Source organism: Saccostrea echinata, unplaced genomic scaffold (genome assembly GCF_033153115.1).
Source record: "Saccostrea echinata isolate AGI-Se365-2 ecotype Australia unplaced genomic scaffold, CSIRO_AGI_Sech_v1 ptg000054l, whole genome shotgun sequence".
Lineage (NCBI taxonomy): Eukaryota > Metazoa > Mollusca > Bivalvia > Ostreida > Ostreidae > Saccostrea > Saccostrea echinata.
In genome coordinates this window covers 10,131,849-10,155,303 of record NW_026889803.1, presented here as the reverse complement: position 1 = coordinate 10,155,303, position 23,455 = coordinate 10,131,849, and the positions used below count along the sequence as shown (strand labels likewise).

At 33.0% G+C, this 23,455-nt stretch overlaps 2 protein-coding genes across 3 annotated transcripts in view; one reads left to right on the top strand and one right to left on the bottom strand.

Moving 5' to 3' along the window:
• The window catches only part of LOC133171704 (GTP-binding protein Rit2-like), a 117,403-nt gene that overhangs the window by 50,433 nt on the left and 43,515 nt on the right, over window positions 1–23,455 (bottom strand). The gene's annotated exons all lie outside the window — the stretch shown is intronic.
• The window catches only part of LOC133172003 (pleckstrin homology domain-containing family G member 4B-like), a 40,500-nt gene continuing 20,553 nt past the window's right edge, over window positions 3,509–23,455 (top strand). The window contains exons 1-3 of one of the 2 annotated variants that reach the window (XM_061306802.1): window positions 3,509–3,647; window positions 8,269–8,451; window positions 16,849–17,299. In XM_061306802.1, the coding sequence (XP_061162786.1) occupies window positions 3,510–3,647; window positions 8,269–8,451; window positions 16,849–17,299 (772 nt within the window). In that variant the 5' untranslated portion in view covers window position 3,509. Of the gene's footprint in view, window positions 3,648–8,268; window positions 8,452–16,848; window positions 17,300–20,178; window positions 22,050–23,455 lie in introns of those variants that run through there. The other variant, XM_061306801.1, reaches the window with a different exon arrangement.

Below are 23,455 nucleotides of genomic sequence, written 5' to 3'. Positions count from 1 at the left end.
GTGTTATATAATAATCTACTTAAAGGATTGGTTCTTTTATGGTAAATATGTATCAAATGTCAATGTTTGCTTCCTTCTCATCATAACATAGATAAACATACAGGATATTGTCTAAACAATAATCTGTTGACAATACACAAGGGGATCTCACAACGATTTCAGTTACAACAACATTATTTAGTCATTAATAGCATTGATACACTGATAAAGATAGTGTCCTCTATACCAAATTTTGATTATTTTTTTTTAAATTTGAATTGTCATATACAAATTAAATAAATTGAATAAAAAGGTGAATTCGGTAGAGGACAACTGAATGTTGTAGATTTCTTTTTTCCAAATAGGGTAGGCACGCTGTCCCAATCCTGAACATTGCATAAGAATTCTATTATAGTGCTCGACTCCCAAACGGGAAATTATATTTTGATAATACTTGAAAATTTTAAATGCGTTGATATTTCGAGGGTTTATTAGGAATGAAGTTTGGTTGTAAGTAATTGCTTTTGGGTACAGTGGCTGGTATTCACCAATTCATGATTTTTTATTACAATAACAAAAGTATTGTTAATTTGTGAATAGCAATAAAGTTTTCTTAAAATGTACTTTTAATGTTTTTCTTCAGAGATATGACTTAGTATTTGTTGTAAACTTAAAAGAAAAGATGCCCAACGTTGCCTTGGGGATAATGTTTTAAATACTCCAAACTGTCCGAGTAATGAAGATGAGCTTTCTCAAGCCTTTGTAAATCTGAAAGAATTTCAGTCCAAATTGTTGTTATTAACTTGATGGGTTCAGAAAAATCTGAAACACCTCCGCTGGACAACCATTGAATGCGTGATATGTGGGCTATCTTCCGGTCTCTGTCAGTTATTTGTACTGAGGAAGGGAGTCCACTATAGTTGCCATTGTTACAGAGGTTTAATCGTAACAACGCAGGATTTAATGGTAAGGTTTTTTTGTAAAGAAAAGGTTATTGGTCACACCTGTACAGTGATGCGAAAACATTCTCTCTCTCTCTATCTCTCTCTCTCTCTCAGTACTTTGGGATTAATCCTTTAACATTTTTTAAAATCATTTCACTGCAACAGTGCGAATTAAACTTTCTTAAATTGGTATATTTAAAAGATCATCAGACGGCGCCTCTTCGTCCTTCGCCCTTAAAATTTGAAAAAAATGAGCTTAAAAATAACGGATAATGTGGTAGAATTAAAACATTTTGAACAAAGATTGACATGTATTAATATTAAAACATATAAGAAACAATTCGTACGCGTCTATTTTCTTGTAAAAATCTGGGTTAAAATATTTTACTATTTTTCTTTATTGAATTTTTAATCTGAGTTTTATTTCACCATTTTTCAGTTATTTAAAATAAGCTCGTTTTTGTACATGTGCGAATCTTCTTTCTATAATGAAAATTGCTGAACATTGTTTACAGTCCGACGTATTCAAATTGTACATCAATTATCATCCAACTGGTTGACTACGTGTACAATTTAGGCAAAATAAAATAATGTCCCCTCCCTCCCACCCTCCCTTTGCGGAGATATTTCCTTTGCAGGATTCAGGGGTGAGTACATAAAGCACGAAAATTTTAGCACAATAATTAGTCTCTTAATGCTTCTGAAAGGTCTTCTTGATTAAACACCCAACAGACACAGAGACTTTGTAGCAGAAATCAAATCGCTAAGGATGAAAAAAGATTTTGCCTTTTAGTGAGGCCACAGGATATTCTTGAAGAATTTAAGGTACCCCGATCCTCAGGTTCTGAAAATCAGCTTTTAAGTATTTGAAGATGCTCACAAAAATGTCTCTGATTTCACATAGTAACGTGAATTTACCCATGAAATTTCTTCAAAGTTCATCATTATAGTTAATCATATTATATAAAGAAAATTATCATATCTCAAATATATTTTCAGGAACTGCGAATAAAAACACCAGCTATGCATTTTCTTATTGAAAATTGATCAACAAATATAATTTAGGATAAAAAATATATAGGTATCCAGGCAATTGGAGACAATTGCATCTTTTTTATGCTTATACAGTATTTTAGTTCTTCTTTTTACTTAAATTGTCATATAATACATAGTGTAAAAAGCTTGTGCTATAATTGCTAGGCATCACATATCACATCCAATTTCATATCATGCTAATAAGCTGTGGTATCTAATGCTAGACTACAGGAAATTCGATTTCTCTGAAAATGATTTTTTTTTTTTTTTTTTTTTTTTTTTTTTTTTTTTGGTTATTGTTTTATGCACGAAAAGATCTCAATTTCAAGCTTCATTTTGAGACTTTTTAAATAAAATAATAAATTTAAGAGTTATTCTTCCTAGCTGAGGAACGGATATCCTTAAGTTGTTTTTTTTTTCCACAAAGTGGACAATGTCCATATCTTGAGAAATGGTGTACATATTTCAGTTAGTAGACACTCAACATTTATTATTCTATGTCTTATTAATTTTAGCTTATAAATAAGAAAATGTACGTAAACATTCTAAAGATAGATTAATTTGACACTCTCCATTCTTCCATTGACTGATCAGCTGTTTCATTCTTTCGTGAATAACATTCATCACAGCGTAAAGTAGTGGTTGATGCCGACATCTGCATTTTTGGACAAATAAATTTATAAAAATGCATGAAAATCATATATCTTATATGGTGTTTAGAGTAATTTAAGTCTTTTTAAAGATTGTAATCATTGTATAATTATATGGGGGAAAACATATCCTCGTTTGTCATCGAGCAATTCCTAACTGAGATGAATTTGACACGCTACATGCAGAGTTAGCAATGAAATTCTATACGAAGTTTTGGATGAACAGACAGGAGTACCGTGAGAAATTTATATTTCTTACTAAAGTACATAATTTTCCATACGACTATTTTCTTCCCGTGTTCCTAACGTACATCCTCTTTTTTAAACTATAGTAGATTAAGATTTTTGTAAATGGTGTGGCAATACATATATAAGCCTGGGGGCAGGTATTCAACACAAGTATATTCCTTTTTTTCGTTCTTTCATGCTATGCGTTTTTAATGAGTTATTTCAAGCAATTTAGGGACATAATCCGTCTGACCATTCATTGAATTATTTCACAATGACTTCTTATCTGGAATTCGTGGTTTGAATTCCATATAAGAACTAAGCAAGTGAAAAATTTATCTTTTTTTCTAACAACTTTATCCTGAACGATATTAACAAATGTTAAGGTTGCATCAAGGTAACACAGATTCGACAGGTGAGAGAGACGGTGAGGCTCTTTAAAATTGCATGATATATATGAACTCGTTTCTGAGTGTACAGTATTATTATCTGGGACCATTACCCTGTCACCTTAAACTTCGCAGACCGGAAAAGGGGAAATTAAAATGCGTTGCAACAACTCGACTGTGCTTGATCAAAGGATGTTCTCGTAACCGACATAACATGGGGATGCAATAAAAACATTTGAAGGTGTGGGAGAAAGAAGGGAGTAAGACGGAAAAGTTGATCTGAGATGCCTGGGGGTCGAAAAACAATGGCAACAATGCGATCGAAAATTTTCGGTTCCAATGGAATTATTCAAAATTTTTCAAATGGAGTATCAAACACTGTTAATCGTCTTTTCGGGAGACCTATTCCACAACAGCTGCAGGTAATTTAGAAAATATCTGGTTGATTTTTTAGGTGCTTGGTGATTCTGATTTACCAGGGACCTATAATTTTGTGAAATTTTAGAAAAAATATAGAAAAATGTAGTGATATGAGGGTTTTACATGCCGTCCTGTTAATCATGTATGATCGTAGGAAGAGAGAAGGGTTCAACCCCTCTTCCAATGGGTTTCCCTCCAATGTTTGTCATTTTTATTTCATGTGCATAGATTCTTGATATTAGCCTTCCTGATAATGATATAAAATTTGAGCTGGTTTACCGAGGGTATTGACATTAATGGTAAACCCCCACCTCCGCTGTCTTTGCTAGGAAAAAAAAGTTCTCAGATAATAAATATGAGTTTGTCCAACCGACCCCCTACTTACCTATTTATCAATCTTATAAAATTTATTTTTAGGAAATGTGAACTTGAACATGATTGATATTTCTAAGTCGTGACGTTCTAGATATGACATTTTAAAAGCCACATAACTAATTGAGACTCTCTCTCTCTCTCTCTCTCTCTATATATATATATATATATATATACACGCGCGCGCACACACACACATGATAGATTTACAAGACTCGAATACATCTTTAACCAGTTAACCGTAAGCGCTTTCTGGTTCTTCAAACAATTACAAATTTAATATCTTGCAAAATATTACATTTGATGCATTTGACAATAAAGGACGAACAAATCGGATGTTTGATACCAGAGACATAAACATGATAAATAACGCAAGTTTCTTTATTTAATACATCTGAAATAGAAACTGATGGCTCGTGGTTGGCTATATAGCTATCGCCGAGATTTCTCCAACTCTCAACCATCTTTTAATTTGCCTAGTTTGCTCCTAATAATCACTATATAGTTTCAAAACTTTACAAATTATACACCAATGTATAATGAAAATGATATGAGTTTAAATACTAGTAACTTATGGTCGAAATACACAACCAATAACTGAATAAATAGTCATTATGCCATGTAATGCTGGGATTGTCATATACTTTCGTAAATAATTTCATTCAGACTGATTGGTATTGACCACTTCAATTTTAAGAGACAAATGTATAAACTCTCTGTTCACATAAAGTTATTCTCGGTTTTGTTGTCTGTAAGTAATATCACAAGGCTATAGCCATTATAGCGTGGCATCGCATAGAATGTGTTAAAGGTATTCAATTTTAAATTGACAAATTGTGCTGATGCAAATTAGCTTTTGTGTTGATGCAGATTAACCCTCATATTTACACGTTTACCAAGAAAGGTTAGGATACCTCGCCCTCTCAATGACAAAAGCATCGCCGATGTTTTTCATTAAATTGGAATCCAAGGTAAATTTTCAATCGTGGAAACAAGTAACACAGCACGGTATTAAAAAAATGACGAACAAAATTGTTTGGGAGTATTGATAGACATTGATCACGCATTTCTTGGGCTGTCGACTTCTTGATATAATACGGAAATGAAAAAGTATTTTTTGTACATGAAATAAAAATATTAAACGTGTGTATGACTATCTTCATACAGTTCTTCCTGCATGAAAATAATTATCGGGCTCGGGATACGCTTGTTTATGGATGCAAGTCTGCGAAGTTCGAAAATGGAAAAATGAAACAAAGTGGGTTGGTAGGATTGAAAGTACACCTCAAGTATGTAGTAGAGTTAAAGCATCCAAAATGTACTCAATAAGTCTGTACCAAACAATTGTAAAGCTACCAGCGGACCGATGTCAACTGCATGAACCCGAAGTCGCACATCAGTTTTTACCAGTTGCTGGTCACTGTCGGTTGCATATTACCACTGGTGGAAGGGGTTGAAAATGATTGTTGTAAATATTGCACTTTGTCGCAGCTTAATATAAATTTCTGATTCAAAGTGGTTTTTTTTTTCATGATTTTTTTTTTCACACTCCAGCTTTTCATCAGGACAGGCAAAATGTCTTGATTTGGTTAGCCTATATCATGTATAATATAACTTTTATCATGTTTATTTAGCTATTCAAAATACATGTAGTTTGATTTAGCAATTTTGTCATACTTTTCTTTCGTAAATGTCTAATTTTCTCAGCATGTACAAAAGCCATACTTTAGTGCAGTGAAAGTTTTTAACTTTGAACTCTGAAAACAATGCATGAAAAAAATCACTTATCAAATTGCATCTTCTTGAGAGACTTAATTTGTACTCAATGTTCTTAAAGTTTTGTGGCTATTGAGTTGTGATTGCACAGCTACTTCTTGAATGAATTTATAAAGGAAGTAAATTATAGTCAAGAAGATAGCTTATTGATAGTAATTGTTTGGTAATATATTCAGCACAATCAAAGTAATCTTACTTACCCATTTGTCACTCCACACAAGGAGGTATACAGTTAGGCCTTACCCTAACAATGGAAATACAGTCGAACGTCATTATCTTGAACTTGATGGGACCAAGAAAAAACCTGGAGATATCTGAGGATTCGAAATATCGAGGGTAAACTACTTAAAGAATAAGTGGTTGGGACTTCCAAATCACTTTAACTTGTCAGTGGTATTTGAGATAATTGGTGTTCGAGATACTAAAGTTCAACTGTACATCTTTTGCATAAAAGTGTTTGAAAAGCAGCAATGTTTAAATGATGTTTGATTTGTATCGCTTTTTGAATAGTCCATATTACATTAACAAATATAAGTAGTCACATACTTGCAATTTATTTGTCTTTTTCTTATATCAAAAATATTTGTGAAAAACTAAATCAAAAGAGCTTTATCGAGCTATTTTGAATAGCTTAATAAAGCTGTATAGCTAATTAGGCTATATACATTTAAATCAAGAGATTATGCCTGACCTGTTCATTGTATACAATACATGTATTATATTTTGCTGTTTCTGAAATTGGATAGTAGTTTCTATATCAACTATATTATTTACTAATGGCTGAAATGATACATTAATTAACATGGAAGTAAAGAAATGAATGAATGTGGAACATTTTATTCCACATACATTTCTTCCAAATCCCCCCCCCCCCCCCCTCTCTTACTAAGACAATATCCTATAATATTAATGTAATTGTGAACAAATTTAAAAAAAAAAAGAAAGGTACTGTTAGCACTGCAGAGCTCACAAAATGATACCCCTGCATGCTCTCATATGAGTATATTGGCAAAATCCATGTTTTGTAATGGGAAACCACAAATATCTGTACAATCAGAACGTAAAATAGAAGGAGCACATTGGCATTATTATTAAGATCCATTAAAAAGATCCTATGAAAGTCTCATTAAATTTTATTCAGTGTTGCAGGAGGAGTTGTAGATGAGAGATGGGTGTCCAAAGTGTAATGGATGGACATATGGACTGACACTTCCATCAGTTTATAATCCCTGCTTTTCAAGTGGTGGTGGGGGGGGGGGGGTATAAAAAGAAAGAAATTAATACAGTTTATCCATTTAGAAACAAATGAAAATGCAGAGATTCAATAAGATTGATATATTGATTGTAATTCAGAATATATAACAAAAACCCTTATGTTTTGATTACAAGTTTGCTTTTATCTGATTTCAAGTTCTCTGAGCAAAGATGTCTTGAAATATTTGACTTGAGTACTAAGAAGTCCTCAGGATGAAAGCTGTCACAATATCTATTTACATCCCTTGCATGCTAGAGCATTGCAAAACCATCCTAATCATTATCTTCCAAGCTAGGATATTTACAACTTCAAATTCTTCAAATTCAAATTATTGAGACAATTTCTATGTCAGACAATATGAATATGATTATCAGGATATCATGAAGAAGCTATGTATGTTTTATACTATAAACATGTATACATAAATTGATGCTCAAAATTTAGCACAATAAGAATTAGTGCATTTAGAGCCAAGCTTGGTTGTTCACTTGTTCCAGTCATAGCATGCAAAAAGGTGCTAAAACATGATCAGTGCAAAATGAAGTACCGGGTACATTTAACAGGATGCAGTTATTTAAATGTTTTAGGAATAATACAATTTTGCAGTACAATATAAATCATTTTCCTAATCTACCAATAAAAGATTTATACTTTTTGTAAGCTGTAAGATTGTTCATGTTAATCATAAAATAATGTTGTAAGTGAAGTGAAAATTAATATGTAGGTTTAATTGAAATGAATCAACTGAACGGATTTTAAACATTAGATATTTCTGTAATGCTGGTGGCTTTAACACTAATGGAATTTAACATGGTTGCATGCACACAGTGTAAACTTTGTTAATGATGATGTATGATAATGTCAGCTAAAGCTGAATAAAGACCATTATGTCAGGTAAACAACATTGTTGTTTTGAAAACAAGATTTTCATGTTTCAAGTTCTGAAAGTTTTCAATCTAGCGGCTATTGATAGTATCAACAGGCTCATAAGAGAGAACATAAGAAAAGTGAAAAAAGATTAATATTTAGATCAGTCTTTTTTAAAGAAAAAAAAAGAAAATGTATTTGATTTTTTTTCTAATGCTTGTATGTATTGACCTGTCTTTTTTATGCAAACATGTTTTTTTTAATGCTAATGAAAAGAGAAGAAATTTATCTTATGATCTTATCTTAAAGTAATTCCCCTGTTATCTGATGTATTTGTGTTTTTTTTTTTGTAGGATGAAGTGGTTGACCTTGACAATATTCTGCAAGGACATCTGGAGGTCTTTTATCAAACCTGCACTGCAGCAGCCATCAATGAAGCTAAAACAGTGTGTAAAGAAGAATACCATGACAACAACACACAGTTTCTATCTTCATTTATATCACCAGTGTGCAATATGTTTCAAACACTTAAAAAGGTATAAAGTAATTTGTGGAAAATCAATTAAAGTAAAATCTTGAACTATAGTTATAAAAGGAATTATTAACCCCCCACTGCCACCCCAACCCCCCCAAAATAGTATCAAGTGAGGAGACTGATTGAATGGTTTAGTAGTATCAGGTTTTAAAGGCATAAAAAGAGTTTCTATGCTTTGGTATTATCAGAAGAATGATAGCAGATTTTCAATTTCATTTTAAATTTGATTAAAATTTTTTACAGATTTGAACTAGTTTCATAGCACGAACTACTAAAGTAAATTTAAAGAGGAGAAAACAATAATTTAAGGAATTTTTAGAGATATTGTATTAATTTTCATAAATTGGACTTAAACTTTGCAATGTTTTAACATCATAGTGCAAAGAAAGATAACTCTTCTGTCCATATATCTCCGACACACTTCAGCTTTGTCATGGCACCCCATATTGTATATCACATCTCCAACATTAATATATGAAAGGTGCATTAAATGGAGCAAACAGAAATATTTGACCCAGTGAAATAAGTTTCAGCTGACATTGATATGCGGGCATTTACATGGAAGAACTTTGTTTCTTTAAGTAGGTATGTATTAGATATCCCTTTCCGTGACTGTGTCACTGCTCTATTCAGTAGCATTGTATTTTGAATCATTCTTGTCAGCTAAAAATATAATTTTGGGTCGTATTGTTTGGTTTCATATTGCACAAGGATTCACCTTTTGCATTCTTAGCTCGAATGATAACATCTTCAATACAGATATCTTAACTGACTGAAGTCTTTTTTTGTGGGCTAGAGTTTTCACTTGTCATGTAACAGGCAAGAAGTATGTGTTCGGGTAATAAATTGAAAGTGAGTAAATAGCTATTATAATTGAGGGAAGTTTTACTGCATTCGATAAGACATGTTTGATGTTTGGAGTGAGATATAAAATTAGCTTAGTTTGTAGATGACTTTATCTTTTTTTCTATAAAAAGTAAACTTGCGAGATTTTGAGCAAACGGATTCTGTTTTATGACTTTCTTTGAGCAATAAGAGCATTGGATCATGTTTTACAAGCAGTTATCAACTCATTTCTCCATATTAAGTACTCAGTTTGTGAAAATGAAATTAAAAAAAGGATTCAACAATTTGATTATAAGCTATGCCAGTCTCATATCAAAACCCAAAGAGCTAGGTTCACTTTATGCTTAAAATGGCCCTATCATCATTGTCCAATGTTCAGTTTTACACAATAATACAAACTAGTCTTAAGGTTTCCTTACTCGTATGAAAAAAGTTCTCTATGAGAATCTATATATTGGAGAACTTATTTGAATAAACATGAAAATAATCTTTGCATGATCCAAAAAAGAACATAATGTATAATATACTTTATTCTATGTTCTAACTAGTAAATATTTGTAATCTTTGTATTGGAGGTTGTGCTCTATTCAAATCATGGGAAAGCTAATGTACAAGAAATTTAAAATTCATAAAATAGACATTCATTATTTTTATTTTATGGATATTTGCACGAAAAACAAATTTATTTATTTTTAATTGATACATGTAAGTAGTTGTGTGGGTCTAATTGATATTTAATACATTTTCCACTAAAATTTATAATTTTTAATTTTAAAATTTTATATACTATATACATGTATTGATAAACCCTGCTTCTTTTGTTCCTTATATATGTATTAGGTTTTGCTGTACAATATTTTTTTCTCTTCACACATATACGTTATTATCCTACATCAGGAAATTCATCTCAGAACAAATGAAATTTCCTTCTCTATAGGCTAAGAAAAGATCCCAGTGGATAATCATTAATTCCATTGAATAAAAATAACCCCTTCTAAATTTCTTTATACCCCGTCAATTCAAGACAATTCTCTCATCAGTATGTTAGATAAACTATGTACATCTATAGAGATACTGAGATTTTTTATCGATGAGGAAAGACACTATCAATTAAGAGAGTATTCTTTTGTGACCCGTTTTGTGTTTAGCAATTAGAACTCAGCCTTTTATCATTATTAAATCTTCTAGATATCTATGAGGGAGTGGTGTTTGAGCTTAAAGACTAGCACCAATATCAATTCTCAGTAAATCTAGTAATTTTTCTGACAATTTAATTATGTAGACTAGTATCAACTGAGCCTTTTCATCTACACATGTACATTATTGTGTAGATATATATAGATTTATAGTGTACAGTAAAACCAACAAATTCATATTTTTCAGCCAATACAAGAAAATAATGAATAATAACTGGATATAAGTAATTACAGGTATAATGAAGCATTTTCAGCTTTTACAATGATTTACTGTATGTAGCTAAAGGTAAAATCTGACGAATTGCAAAAGAGATTGTTGCCATTTGCATTAGCAACATGGGCATGCAACATGGATTGCTGAAACCTTAGAGAAGATGAAAGGAATAATGTAAGAGATTTTTTAATAATTTTCTGAAACACAAGATGTATACACATATATACTGTATACAGGGTTATTTTCGCCCCGTGTTATTTTCGCCCTTTCACAATTGCAAACAATTTTGGCCAGTTTTAAATTCGCCCATCTGTAAGTAGGGCGAAAGGGGCGAAAATTGAAATGAATTACAGTATCAAATAATTTCTATTTAAAGTAACAAAAAATAAAAGAATTTCATTTGATTTTAAATTTTAAAAAATTTCCCTTCATTTACAGCATTGATCCATGCTTGGTCCTCTCATCCTTTCCCCACGATATAATTAGAAAGCTAATTCACCACCCCCTCCCCCACCCCATTCTTCAGACAGATAAAGTTATAAGTAGGGACATTTATAGGTGTTGATAAACAGAAGTGGTTGGCTAGGTATCTCTGATAAGATTGGGGTTGGTTGGATTGTCCCTGGTCTGTATCTCTTCACTACTAGGTACACACTCTAAGGTAACAAAGAGCCGGCACCTTGTCCACTCAGGAACTCCTATTGTTACTCTATATACAGGTAAACAGTTGTGGTCGTTTACCAAGATGACCAGTAAACAAGATACTCATTCCACTTTCCAAGCTGAGACGTTAATGAAACGGTAAAAAATTTAAATGGTTTATTTTTTGTAGATGTTACATGGAGATGTTTCCTGGTGTAGGCTATAGGTAATGTGTATTGCTTGGTTCTTTTGGGGAGGGTTAATTTCTCGTGACAGTTTTATAGGTTTTTAATTTTCATTATCATGTTGATATGTCTGTTGACAGGTTTGATCCTCACCTTTGATAAAGATACGTGTCTTGTTTTTGTCAAAATTTAAAATTTAGTGGCCTACTGACAATTGAAAGTTGAGATATGTAAGTAAGTGACACATCAAAGTAATTAAGTCATTAATTAAGAGTAATTCATTAATTTCTTTGTACCTGTTGTACATTCTGTTTTTGATAAGTTTCAACTCGGAAATTACCTCTATATATGTATGTGTGTATTTTGATATTTTACTTGTGTAATTGTGTTTATTGAAATGTTGAATAAGGAGATCTATGCAATATGGATTGTTTTATTTAAAGGTGTCAAACGACAAAATTCCTTTGATAAGCTTATATTGACCAGCTACAAAGAGGCTTAAACATGCAGTCTTGGATAAACGATTTCGGAAATGGTTTAATTGTCATGTTAGTTTTCTTTTCAAGGTGTTATGTAATTCTGAAAACATGCTTTCACTCTTTCCTTGTTCGTTGGAATACACTGTCTCTTTCAGTTAATCTATTATAGGAAGGTCAAAGAGGCATGTTGACACAGGAATTCAAAGTGATTATGTTCTAATGTTGTCAAATATTTACCATTGTTATTGTTACACCAGAGACATACTTTTGTCATGATGTCATTTTGGCAGCTGATTTTGGAACTGCGCATGTTATATGGTGCCCGTCTGGAGAAAGATTTCGGATCCAGAGTCCACTTTGATTTTAAGGCTAATTTTGGTATATTTTGTGGGGTTTTTTGTTTTGTTTTGTTTTGTTTTTTTTTTTTGCTTTGAAGTTTATTTGTTTTACCTTTCAAACTTTTTTCTTGTTTGAAAATTTCTTGATGGCTAACACAAAATTCATATATTTTTTTTTAAAAAATATGCATTCAACTTTGAAATTTTCTTATGGCTTGATTTTTTTTTCTTTTTTAAATTTGATGCAATTAAGGTTCAAGCTTACATTTTTCATTGACTTATTATGCTCTTATAGTGATTGTCTGTTGGGTATGCAGCTGTACTCAGAATTTACTGTATAGCATTTATTTACATGTATTCTATACAACAGGTAAACTACTTGGCATTCCATAAAACTATCTTACATTTGCATAAGAGGGCAAAGATAAGAGTTCAGTGAGTTACTAATTAATGAGGGATTTATTCAGTAAAACCTTCCTAACCTTCCATCATTGGTTCCGTATTACTGTATTTCCCCGAAATAGACAACATCCAAATCGGAGAACACAGAAATATTTGGGGACCATAATAAAAATTTCTTGCTGGAATGCAAAACATCCAAATTTAAGTAAGTTTGCTGTACATACAAAACAGGCTTTTAAGAATAGCTGAATTGAATATTTTTTATAATTATGTAGGAGAATTTTTACTACCTTTCTTAAAATTTGTTCATACACACAAAACTATATATTACTGAGTGATGGTTGAGTTCATTTTAATGTATATACATAGCATTTTGTGCAAGCTTTCTTGCACATAGGTCATAAACCTGAATAGTTTGTAGAATGGTTTCTTGAAAGAAATATAAAGGCAGGTATTCTCCTCTGCTCCTAATGATAAGATACAGCCATTGATACATGATTGACAGACCTGCTTTGTCAAGCTGTCTGCTTGAACAGGTTTTTGACAGTGTGACCCATTTCCATTGAATGGATCTGTTGTAAACTTGGTAGTGTATGGACCCCCAAAAACAGTCACTGCTGAAATTGTTCAGTGAGTAAAAACGGGGGACTCCTGTAAATGATCTAGGTGGAATTAGTGAATGACTATTGGAGGGTGGTCAGTGACAACGACAGGTGTGTTCATTCTAAGACTGAACTCTCCGTCTTGGAGATTTAATTCGTCGCAGTTACCCAGGGTATTGAACAGAGCAGACAAGTATACCATAAGGCATTCATTGATATTTTGGAGTAGATTTTTCTTGTGCTTTTTATGCAAGGGTAATTATATGTTTACCTTTCTGTATAATTATTTTAAAAAACCTATTTTGTTAAATGAATTTGTTTGAATTGATTGGGCCTAGAGTTTGCGAGTTGTTTATGTTATACACTCTAGTGATTTCTTAACTAAGCAGCTTTTTTTCTCCAATATATTTTTTACCTTTCCTTATTTGAATTTCACTAAAAAATATTTTCTTTTTGATGTTTTGATGTTTTTTCCCTCAGATTTTGCACTTGGGGGGGGGGGGGTTAAAAAGCATGTCCTGTGAACTTGTCTAGTAGCTGCAGGCATACATTAAGATTGACATTATCAATCTATCTCCTTACATTACTGTTACAAGGTGCTGTATTAATTACTAGTTCTACAAATTGATCATGTACGACTCTCTAATTAATAGGCTTTACTAAGGTGCTGTAAAGAATAATTAAAAACATCTTGCTTATATATGAGCATGATGGAGACCAATACAATTTAATATTATCATTACTGGGTATATACTGGTATAACTGCATGGTTTATTTCACTTTCTGCCTTGGGAATATTGTATATGGGAATGTCTATAAATGTTCACTTTCCCTGTCTTGTTTTACTCAGGCTACCTCTGTAAATGTTGTTAGAGATATGAAAGGGGTCTGTCATACCTGCACAGGTACGCCAAGTTTATATATGACTTCAAAGGTATTTTCGAGGGCAAACCTCTTTTCTCAGGTTTTAATAGGGTCACCCCATTACACCATTACAGAAAAACTGCTTTTGTCAATAGCTTGAATGGATCTTTCTTGTTCTTTGGCAATATTATTAGCACTTGTAACTGCATTCTAACTTTGTAAGTAAGTTTTGGAGCTTTTAAAAACCTTTGTGCATTCTAATCGTCCTGAATTGTAACAATTATCTGAAGTAAAAGAAATTGTTTAATTTTGGGTAAAGGTTATGACCCGTATGTAGTGTACATAAACATTTGGAAATGACTTTTTATCTGGTTCAACAGGTATCATGATAAATGTGGCTTAAAATTAACCAGCAGAGTAACACAGTTATCCATTTGACATGTTTTGTTTCTAATATAGTTTTTCACAGAATTCGCGGAATGTTAAGTAAGTTGTTTTCCTCAGAAATTAACTAAAGCAAAAAAAAAACCTAATTTTGAAATAAATTTGGCACATATTGTCTATTTGCTTATATTTTAACTTAAAGGTTAGAGACCTTTACTCATCTTTTATCTGCATAAGAAAAAGGAAACTTAAATACCGGGTATGCCTATGAATAATGTTTAACCTCAAATTAAACAAAAAAAATGGGATATGGCATTGAAGCAGATAGTGTTGCATGTCACAGTCTGGTTTTTGTTATTGCTTTGCAATTTTTTTTTAGGCTTTAATGATTAGTGTATGTTATCATCATATCTAGAGTAAAGTCCTTTTTCAGAAACACCCAACTTTTACTTTCTGATTACAAGCAATATTTGGACACACAAAAGACCCTGAGAACAATTGGCCACACCCATCTATCATTGACATCTCATCTCTTTGTTTTTAACCCGTCACACATAATTAGCTTGCTCTTATGTACGTGTTTGGTGACCGAACGGTTTACTTTCTCTCTTGTGTAAAGATCTTTCATAGGATTAGGAAATTTGTACACATAGGTGGTCCAAGAAAGAAGATTTTCTTACTCGGTGTTTGCAAGGTTAAGATTAGAACATATAAGTAAAGAAAAAGAAGAAAAACCATGTGTGTGTTGTTTGGACCAGTGGGTTAACTTGTAAGATTAGGTAAGAAGTTTGAAATTTCTATTCCCAGTACATTCTGGACAAGGTCAGAGGGATTATTAATAGGAGTGCCTCTATTGACTGGGTGGTTTTGTGAACATTTTTTGATATTCTTCAGATGGACTTGCAATGTATAGTTTTTGTCAGAGTCCTTTTGAATTTACTCAGTGAATAGATATGTACATTTGGTAGGTAGACAGCATAATAAAGCACATCTTTATTGAAATAAGTTCTTTATGGAGCTCCTAGTGAAAAGGTATCTTTTGAAATTGATGGATAAAGAATGGATATGCTTAATGATTTTGGAATTAATATATTGTGATCTTTTTCATGGCTAGTGTTCAAGAATTTTGATAGATAAAAAATTGTATTTAAACACATGTATGTTATACGGTGTTTTTTTTATTATTCATATTAGATGACATAAACATTTTGCAGCTTTTCACAAATTGGATCTTAGATTATCCTGGTTTAATCATAATTAAGTACCTTGATTGTAGTTATCCTTAAAGGAGATTTGATTATTGACCAAGTGTATTGAAGAAAAACTTGTTTTCGCATGAGAATTTGTGGTATATGGAAGCCTAAATCTAGATATAAGTAGTAACTTTATTTTAACATAATCATTTGTAAACTTTTGGATTATTGTTATATCACTGTTCTTTTGATGATAATCTTCAAGAACTAACATACTTTTTAGATTGCTTTCCTTGTAAAGCGATTTGCTGTTTTTATGTACTTTAAAGCAGTAAAAAATTTAAACCTGATGAATATTTTTGAAAATAGAGTAAAGCATGTTTATATATCAGATTCACTTATAGTGCATATCTGCCTATAACAGTCATATTTTGTTTTTAATGAAAATGGTGTGATTTCAATGGGATATACATGTAGCATAATGCAAGTACTTAGCAAAATATTTAGTTCTTTCCAGAGGTTCGATACAATTTTGTTGGACTATATGGATGGGTTTGGAATTTTATGATGCATTCCTGATATTGATATGTATACCTAAAAGATTACTTCTCCATTCCAATGTTTCACCTGTCCAGCAAAGCTAATTGTTTACCTCAAGTTGTCAGAATGTTATCTGGTGCTATAACAGATGCATCAATTTTCCTTGCTGTTGACATTATGATACAAAACTCATTCATCAGGAATTTAAAAGGATATCTGGCCCTAAGTATGCTCTTGGCTGTTGCAGCATTCATTTAAGTGTTCCGTAATATTTTCTCAGATCTTTTGAATTTCAGTAAGTCTAGGATAAACAGTGGAAAATTGAGTACAAATGTTGACTTAAGCAGAAATGGATTTTGTACTTTCTAAAATTATTGGGTGGTTTAAGTCAAAAGCTTTGTGCATTGATAATGTCATGTTTTCATATCAGTGATGTATAGCTTTGAAGTAAAACTTGTTATATCAAAGATTACAATGACATTTTAATATTGAGATACCAATTTAATTTTTCAGGATGAAGAATGGTGTAATTGTGGAAGTCATGACTTATGGCCAGTTTGTTTTAATGAAAACATTGTGATCCATCTAAGAAAGCTATCCGAACACTCTCTAAATGTAGGTGATTTCTACGTGTATGTTTCTGTGTTGAATTCGAATGAGCCTTGCCTCAACGTTTGTTACAGCACACCATCGGGAATTAAAGAACAAGTAATCTGTAACAAGGATATTGACAGATTTTTTGCAATGGAAATTTTAAGTAGAACTAGTTCATGTTCAGATGAAGAACTGGGGCATATGTTGCAAAGGTGTTTAGTACTGTTTGAAGGCAGTGTGCAACACCTGAAGTGGGATGAGACAACTCAAGGTTGCCAAGACTGTAAGAGAAATCGCATGATTGAGGACTTACTGAAAAACCAGGCAGGGATATGGAATGGTAGCCGCCCAAATTACCTCTGTCTCACAGGTATGTATATAATTCTAGGATTTCTTTTTATCATTTGCAGCTTGAGAATTAGGTAAGTTGAATGTCAGTAATCTGAATAATAAAAGAATAAGATATACAAAATGTTCAGTTACTTTAGGATTATGAAGAGGTTAAAAGCATGTCTTAACTGTCAATAATTGGAAGAAAGCATATGTATGACTAGGGGAGAAATATTTCTTAACAATTGCAGTTTTGTGGTTGGTATGTGATAGTAGGTGGTAAGTGCTGTCTTTACTTTGGAAAACGTTACCCCCTGCCTTGTGAAACTGTCAGTTTCTATAGGACCTTCTGACCCAGTATCTAGGTACCTCTGTGTGGTAGTTGTTGATTTTAGTGTTAAAACACCCAGACACACCAGCTGATTGTGTACATTACATCATATGAGTCTGTTGAGGACAATTTTTTGCAGTGACCACAGCAGGAGACTGAGGAATGATAGACCTGCCAAAGCGAAGAGTATCCATTGTATTCATAAAAAATAGTATTATCACCTTCTTTTTGTTGCTTTGTCTGGCTGACTCCAGTTTTTGACATATAACTACTGCATCATCTATATAAATACCAGTATTAATTGCAATTTACACATGGTACAGGAAGAGTAGGTCAACAGGTGTGTTTACTTTTTGACCCAATGGTGTCAATCTTCAGGTACATAAAATATCTGTATAAAATCAATAAGAATCTCATCAACTTTCAATTAGAGGTACATGATGACAATGGCTTATGGTCATAGTTCTGTTTGATTGGACACCCCCTGTGTAGAATGTGAAAGGTTAAAGGTCACACTGTTGGTTTATGTCTGCTATGTCAAGAAGAGACAGTTATATTGTCTGCACCAGGAAGGGATGGACTGTAATTAAAATCATTGGGATTTAATGCTAGTGTGGGTTGTTGACCACAGCTAAAAATTGATCATCCCTATAGATTTTAAGAACAGGTGCTTTTATGAGTCTCAGTTTAGTCTAAAATGAACAATTTTTTATTTAAAAAATTGGGTTTCTTATTCTTCAAAGATATATTCATTGAAGAAACAGCATGTTGAAATTGAGACTGGAGGAAGTCAAATAGTTTGTTATGAAATTAATTATCCTTCAGGAAACACAGGTATTTCATTTATAATCTGTCTTTTCAATCGCAATGCCATATTTTGATCAGGTAGAGAGATAAAAGAAAATAAAGACTGCTCTTGTGAAATTCAAGTTGATTCACTGTTACCAAAACTGTTTTAATATCCCAACAAAGGTTTTTCCTTTGTTATACCATCAGGCCATTATCTAGTCTTATCAAGATGGCAAATCTTGGATTAAGCAAAAGCATTGTCCCCTGAAGTATCAGAATTACAAATTGTTTCATACTGTCAGGACAAGAACGTTGTTCCTGTCTTTGGACAATGCACTGGACTTAGCTTGTCAAATGGTTTGAGGATTGCTCTGTCAAATATTGTCTGTTCAACAAAAAATGTACCTTGTGAAAAATTTGTTGGCAGGTATGGAATTAAAGTTTACATATGCACCAAGTCTGCATTTCTGAAGGGATTACTTGTATGTATAATCCTTGATGGATGCCTCTATTGCAAGCTATTTTAAAAGAAAATCAGCATGAGGTATATAGTTTTTTTGACATCTAGCCCTTGAAAGTTTTACTCTAAATCTATGCACTTGAAATGTAATTATTTAAACTATTAGAAAAATGTGAATTAGTGGCACCTCAATTGCCCTTAAGGTCAGATTAAATTACAGCTTTAGTTACAAAAATTTCATTGTTCTTTTTTAATGTATTTATAAACTTTAAACCAAAACGAGAAGAAATACTGGTACTGTTCCATATAACATCAGGACATTGCCAATTAACACACAAGATAATCCCATTAGTATTTTATCCCCTTATCCTGGTCACAGAGATTATTTAGAGCATGGTTTCCGTCAATGCTGGTGTACTGCATTGAGTTACCACCCCTGAAGCAACACAATGTGACTATTGATTCTGCAGTCTCATATTGATTCCTGCCTGTCTCCTATAGGTTATATATAGACTTTGTAAGGAGAAAATCAAGGGGTGTTCCCTTCAACTGTCCATACAGACAAGAGAGATGCCCAGTAGTTAATCAGGGATTATCTTAATCAGGAATATAATACATCCCTGTGAGTGACCATAATGGATTTCATGCAATATTAATTAATGCATTCAGAAGAGCAGAGAACTGCTGAGGAATCATTTGCAGATCCAATAATTGTGCAGATTTCTGCAATTTGCAGCAGCTTTGATTTTAATGCCAGAAAACTCATTTAAAAAAAGGGAAACATAGAAAATATGTGTAGTAGTTTTGTTCATGTGGCCATTTTTCCCTGAGGACAGCTTTTAATGGTGGAATATTCCCCTGCCGTTATGATGATTCTATTGTTCTGAATCATTTCTAAATGACATCAATTTCGTATTACATAAGAGGACTAGCTACACCATTATGTATGATAGATAGAGTGTTTATTTAGGAGAGGTGCTGTGAAGGTTGGTCATTACCCTAGCTTGCCTATCATTCCCACATCAGGAGTATACAATCTCATTTTTAATAGAGACAGAAGATTTTTAACTCAGGTCAAATGGGATGTCATCTGACCACTGAATTGAGAGTAATGGACAGGGGAAAAAAACTACCTGGCTGACATTTCACGTGTAGGGGTTGTGGTCGTAGATTTCAGCTCAGGGGAGACAGTGTAAACAGGGGCTGAGAATATGATACTCTGACTTGACAGTTGTGTGCATGTAAAAACACAGGCGAATACTAAAGGAAAGGACTTTACATGTAATAACTCTACATGATATAGCGTGATGGAATAAAGAATATGGCTCCTGTGTTTCATATTTCCCATGTGTTACATCATTGTGAGGCAGAGGTACTGCACTTGTTCCAAGAAAAAGTCAATTAGATTGTTTCTTAATTGTGCATGCAATTGCCATCTTACAATTGGAAAGGGATTATATCACACTGAATTATTCAGCAACTTGTAGTGCCTTGATGTCAAAAGAGGAGAGATATATTATTGCTTGCTGGGTTATGACAGAAATACTTTCTGTCCTGTATGAACATCATCTTTTGTTGTAACAGATAATGTGTATGGTTCTCAGTATATTTTGATCCTGTGCCATATGAAAAAATCATGCCTATGTATTTGTTGTGCAGGAAATAGGAGAAGCTGTTATTTGTGCAAAAAATAAATTACCAGAGTATTGACTTATGTCTCAATTATAGTTATATACCATTCATCATTTGGCAATTTTCTGCAAAATAGATATAAATTCAGCATGGGAAATATCATAGCTGACTTTGAAATCAACGAGGTTGAAGAAAGGGATATACAACAGGTTGAAAGTGAACTAACAGCTATCAAAGGAACTGATATAGACAAGGCAACAAGAAGGGTGAGTCCGAGCTCCTCGCTGGAAAATTATGTGGACACCAAGGATTATATAGAATCTAACTTGTCATCTCCAACTGAATATCACAGCGCTAGAAATTCTGAGCATTTTCCTTTCACCGACTCGGATGTGAGCGACATTGAGTCAGAGGAACTAGTGATGTCACATGGTGTAGAGGATAAGTCTGCCGAAAAAAATGCAAACCTGTTCAGTACTGGATCTGAGACAAGTGGGGAGGTTCTTGAGAATTGTCAAGTTTATCATGAGGACATGTATGATTACTTGAACCCTGATGACCTTTCAAACACAGGGTCAGAGGTCAGTGATTTTGACAGTGATTTTGACTTTGACATTACATCTGCTGAGAATAAAACACAAGGGCATGCAAAAACATCTGCTAGTTCTGACTCAGATCCTACGATAGAAAATATTTCTAGCCAGAGTGTCTCAGATGCAGACAATACTCCAAATAAACAGGACTCACCCTCAGTATTAGTATCAGGGGCAAAACCTGCCGAAGAGTTCATCATGGGAGGTAACTCCACTCTGAAAGATGCATGTGGCGGTTATTGCGAGTCAGCAGAAAAATCACAGAGAAGAAATGAGAGTGGTAATGAGAACAATGCTCTGACTGATCAAAGCCAGGGAAGTAGTACTAACAAGATAGAGGGTACAGCTGTGACTGCTAATTGTAGAGTTGCTGATGACAACTTTAGCAGCACTGAGGCACAGTCAATGGGTGTCAGAGCAAGTACTGAGGATGTGTTGTCTCGTGACTGTTCCAGTGGCGGTGACACACAGAGGGACAGGAATGTGATCATGGAGGAAAAGGGGTCCCCTTTATATGAAAATACAGGATCATTACCCTCCAGAACTTCTGTGATTGAATCACAATGTGACAAAGGGAACTTAAATAAAGATGAATCTAATTCTGAACTTGGAGACATTAACAATGACATTTATCCAGAAAATGACTACGAATCTGAAAGGTCAGAATCGTCTGTATTTAGCAAATTAGGACAGGATAAAAATGTGGACCAGGGAAAGTTAGTCAGTGCGCAAAGTGACCAAGAATTGGAGAAAGAAGGTTTAATGGAACCTATTCAAAATTCTCCAACCAGTAAGAATGAGCTGCTCTCTAATGCTATTGTGAACAAAGGGAACATAGATGAATACCCATCAATAGTTCAGGATATCATTAAAAACCATCTCAGATTTGTGGATATACTAACAAAATATGAACAGTTCTGTAGTTTAAAATTGGATTTGTTTAATGCTTTAGAAATTCATCACCAAGAGACAGATGCCCTCAATGGTAAGCAATTAGTAAAAAGTTAGCTAATGTTGAATAGATACGAAGATCAGTTGTGGTTTCTATATCTAATTCAACAATCTATTAGTAAATAGTTACAATTTCGTAGTATGTATTAATATGTTTTTAGAATATCATGAATGGCAAGCAATTCTGTGCAAATAAAGTGCTTTTCTTTCCTTGAATGTCATCTTTCATTCAGAAAAAATATGTCTATCCTACAAAAACTAAGGTGTGAATAACCTTGACAACAGGAGAATGTTTTCTTTTTTTACCCCTGGCCAAATAAAGGTGAGAGAGGTTAGAAAATAATTCATCTAACATTTACCTGCAAACACACTTCATAAAATAATGAAAATGTACATGTTCCTAATGTGGTTTTATAGACAGAGGGAGAAGAGACCAAGGAAAAAGATTTTCTTAAGAGAATTTATATTGGAAAGAAATCGATGAATGTTAACAAAGATTTAAAACAATTTACTCATGTTAAACATTTTAACCTTTTAAAGTACGACCTATACAATAAATCTATAGTATAGATTAGAATTATTGAATGAGACTTGGGGTGACTAAATGGGAACATTTTCTTAGCTGGTTTCACAGGTAAGGTGGGAAAAAATCGAAATTTGGCGGTATTCTTTGTTATGATGAGTCACGTCTTTATTTAACTAAAGACTTAAACTTTGGTCACAATATACCTGCAGTTTGGCAGAGCAGTGCGATATCAGTGTTTATACACAAGGGACTTGAATTTACATATTACATCCCGGTCTTTGAGCTATGTGACATTGGTGAAAAACTTTGCTTATGTAGACACATAATATACCAAACATTGAACAAGGTTTGTGAATGACAACACTGATGCATGTAGTGTGCAGTTGAACAGGATAGATTGATTAGATAAGATGGTTTTCACTGTGTGGTTGTAAGCTTGTGTCATTGGACATATAGGATAAATTGACACAACAGGTATGTTTTCTACCTAGTAAGATATGTGTATCATAATTGTACACATAATTTACAGGTAACAAATTCTATTTCCTCCAATGGTCAGTCTAATCTATAGATTTGATATATTATCCTAATTTTCTTCTTTTTCTTAAAAATTTTATCCTGAGAAGCTGTCTTGATGGAGGCATTTGATTATAGGTGTCAGGTATTTCAAACTGGTGTTTTATATTGAGGAACCCCGACAATTTACAATTGTGTGGAGCCTTTCCAATGTATCAAACGTGGAAAACATTCACATACATCTCCAAACATCTCATGCTGTTGTCATTTAGGCATTTTTTTCACATACCACCTTGTTACTGAATCTAACTTGATCTTTTCTTAGCCAAAGAGAGGTTGTACATATGAAACATATGCTTTTTTGCAATGTTCCTTTTTCATCAAGTTTTCCATGTTAT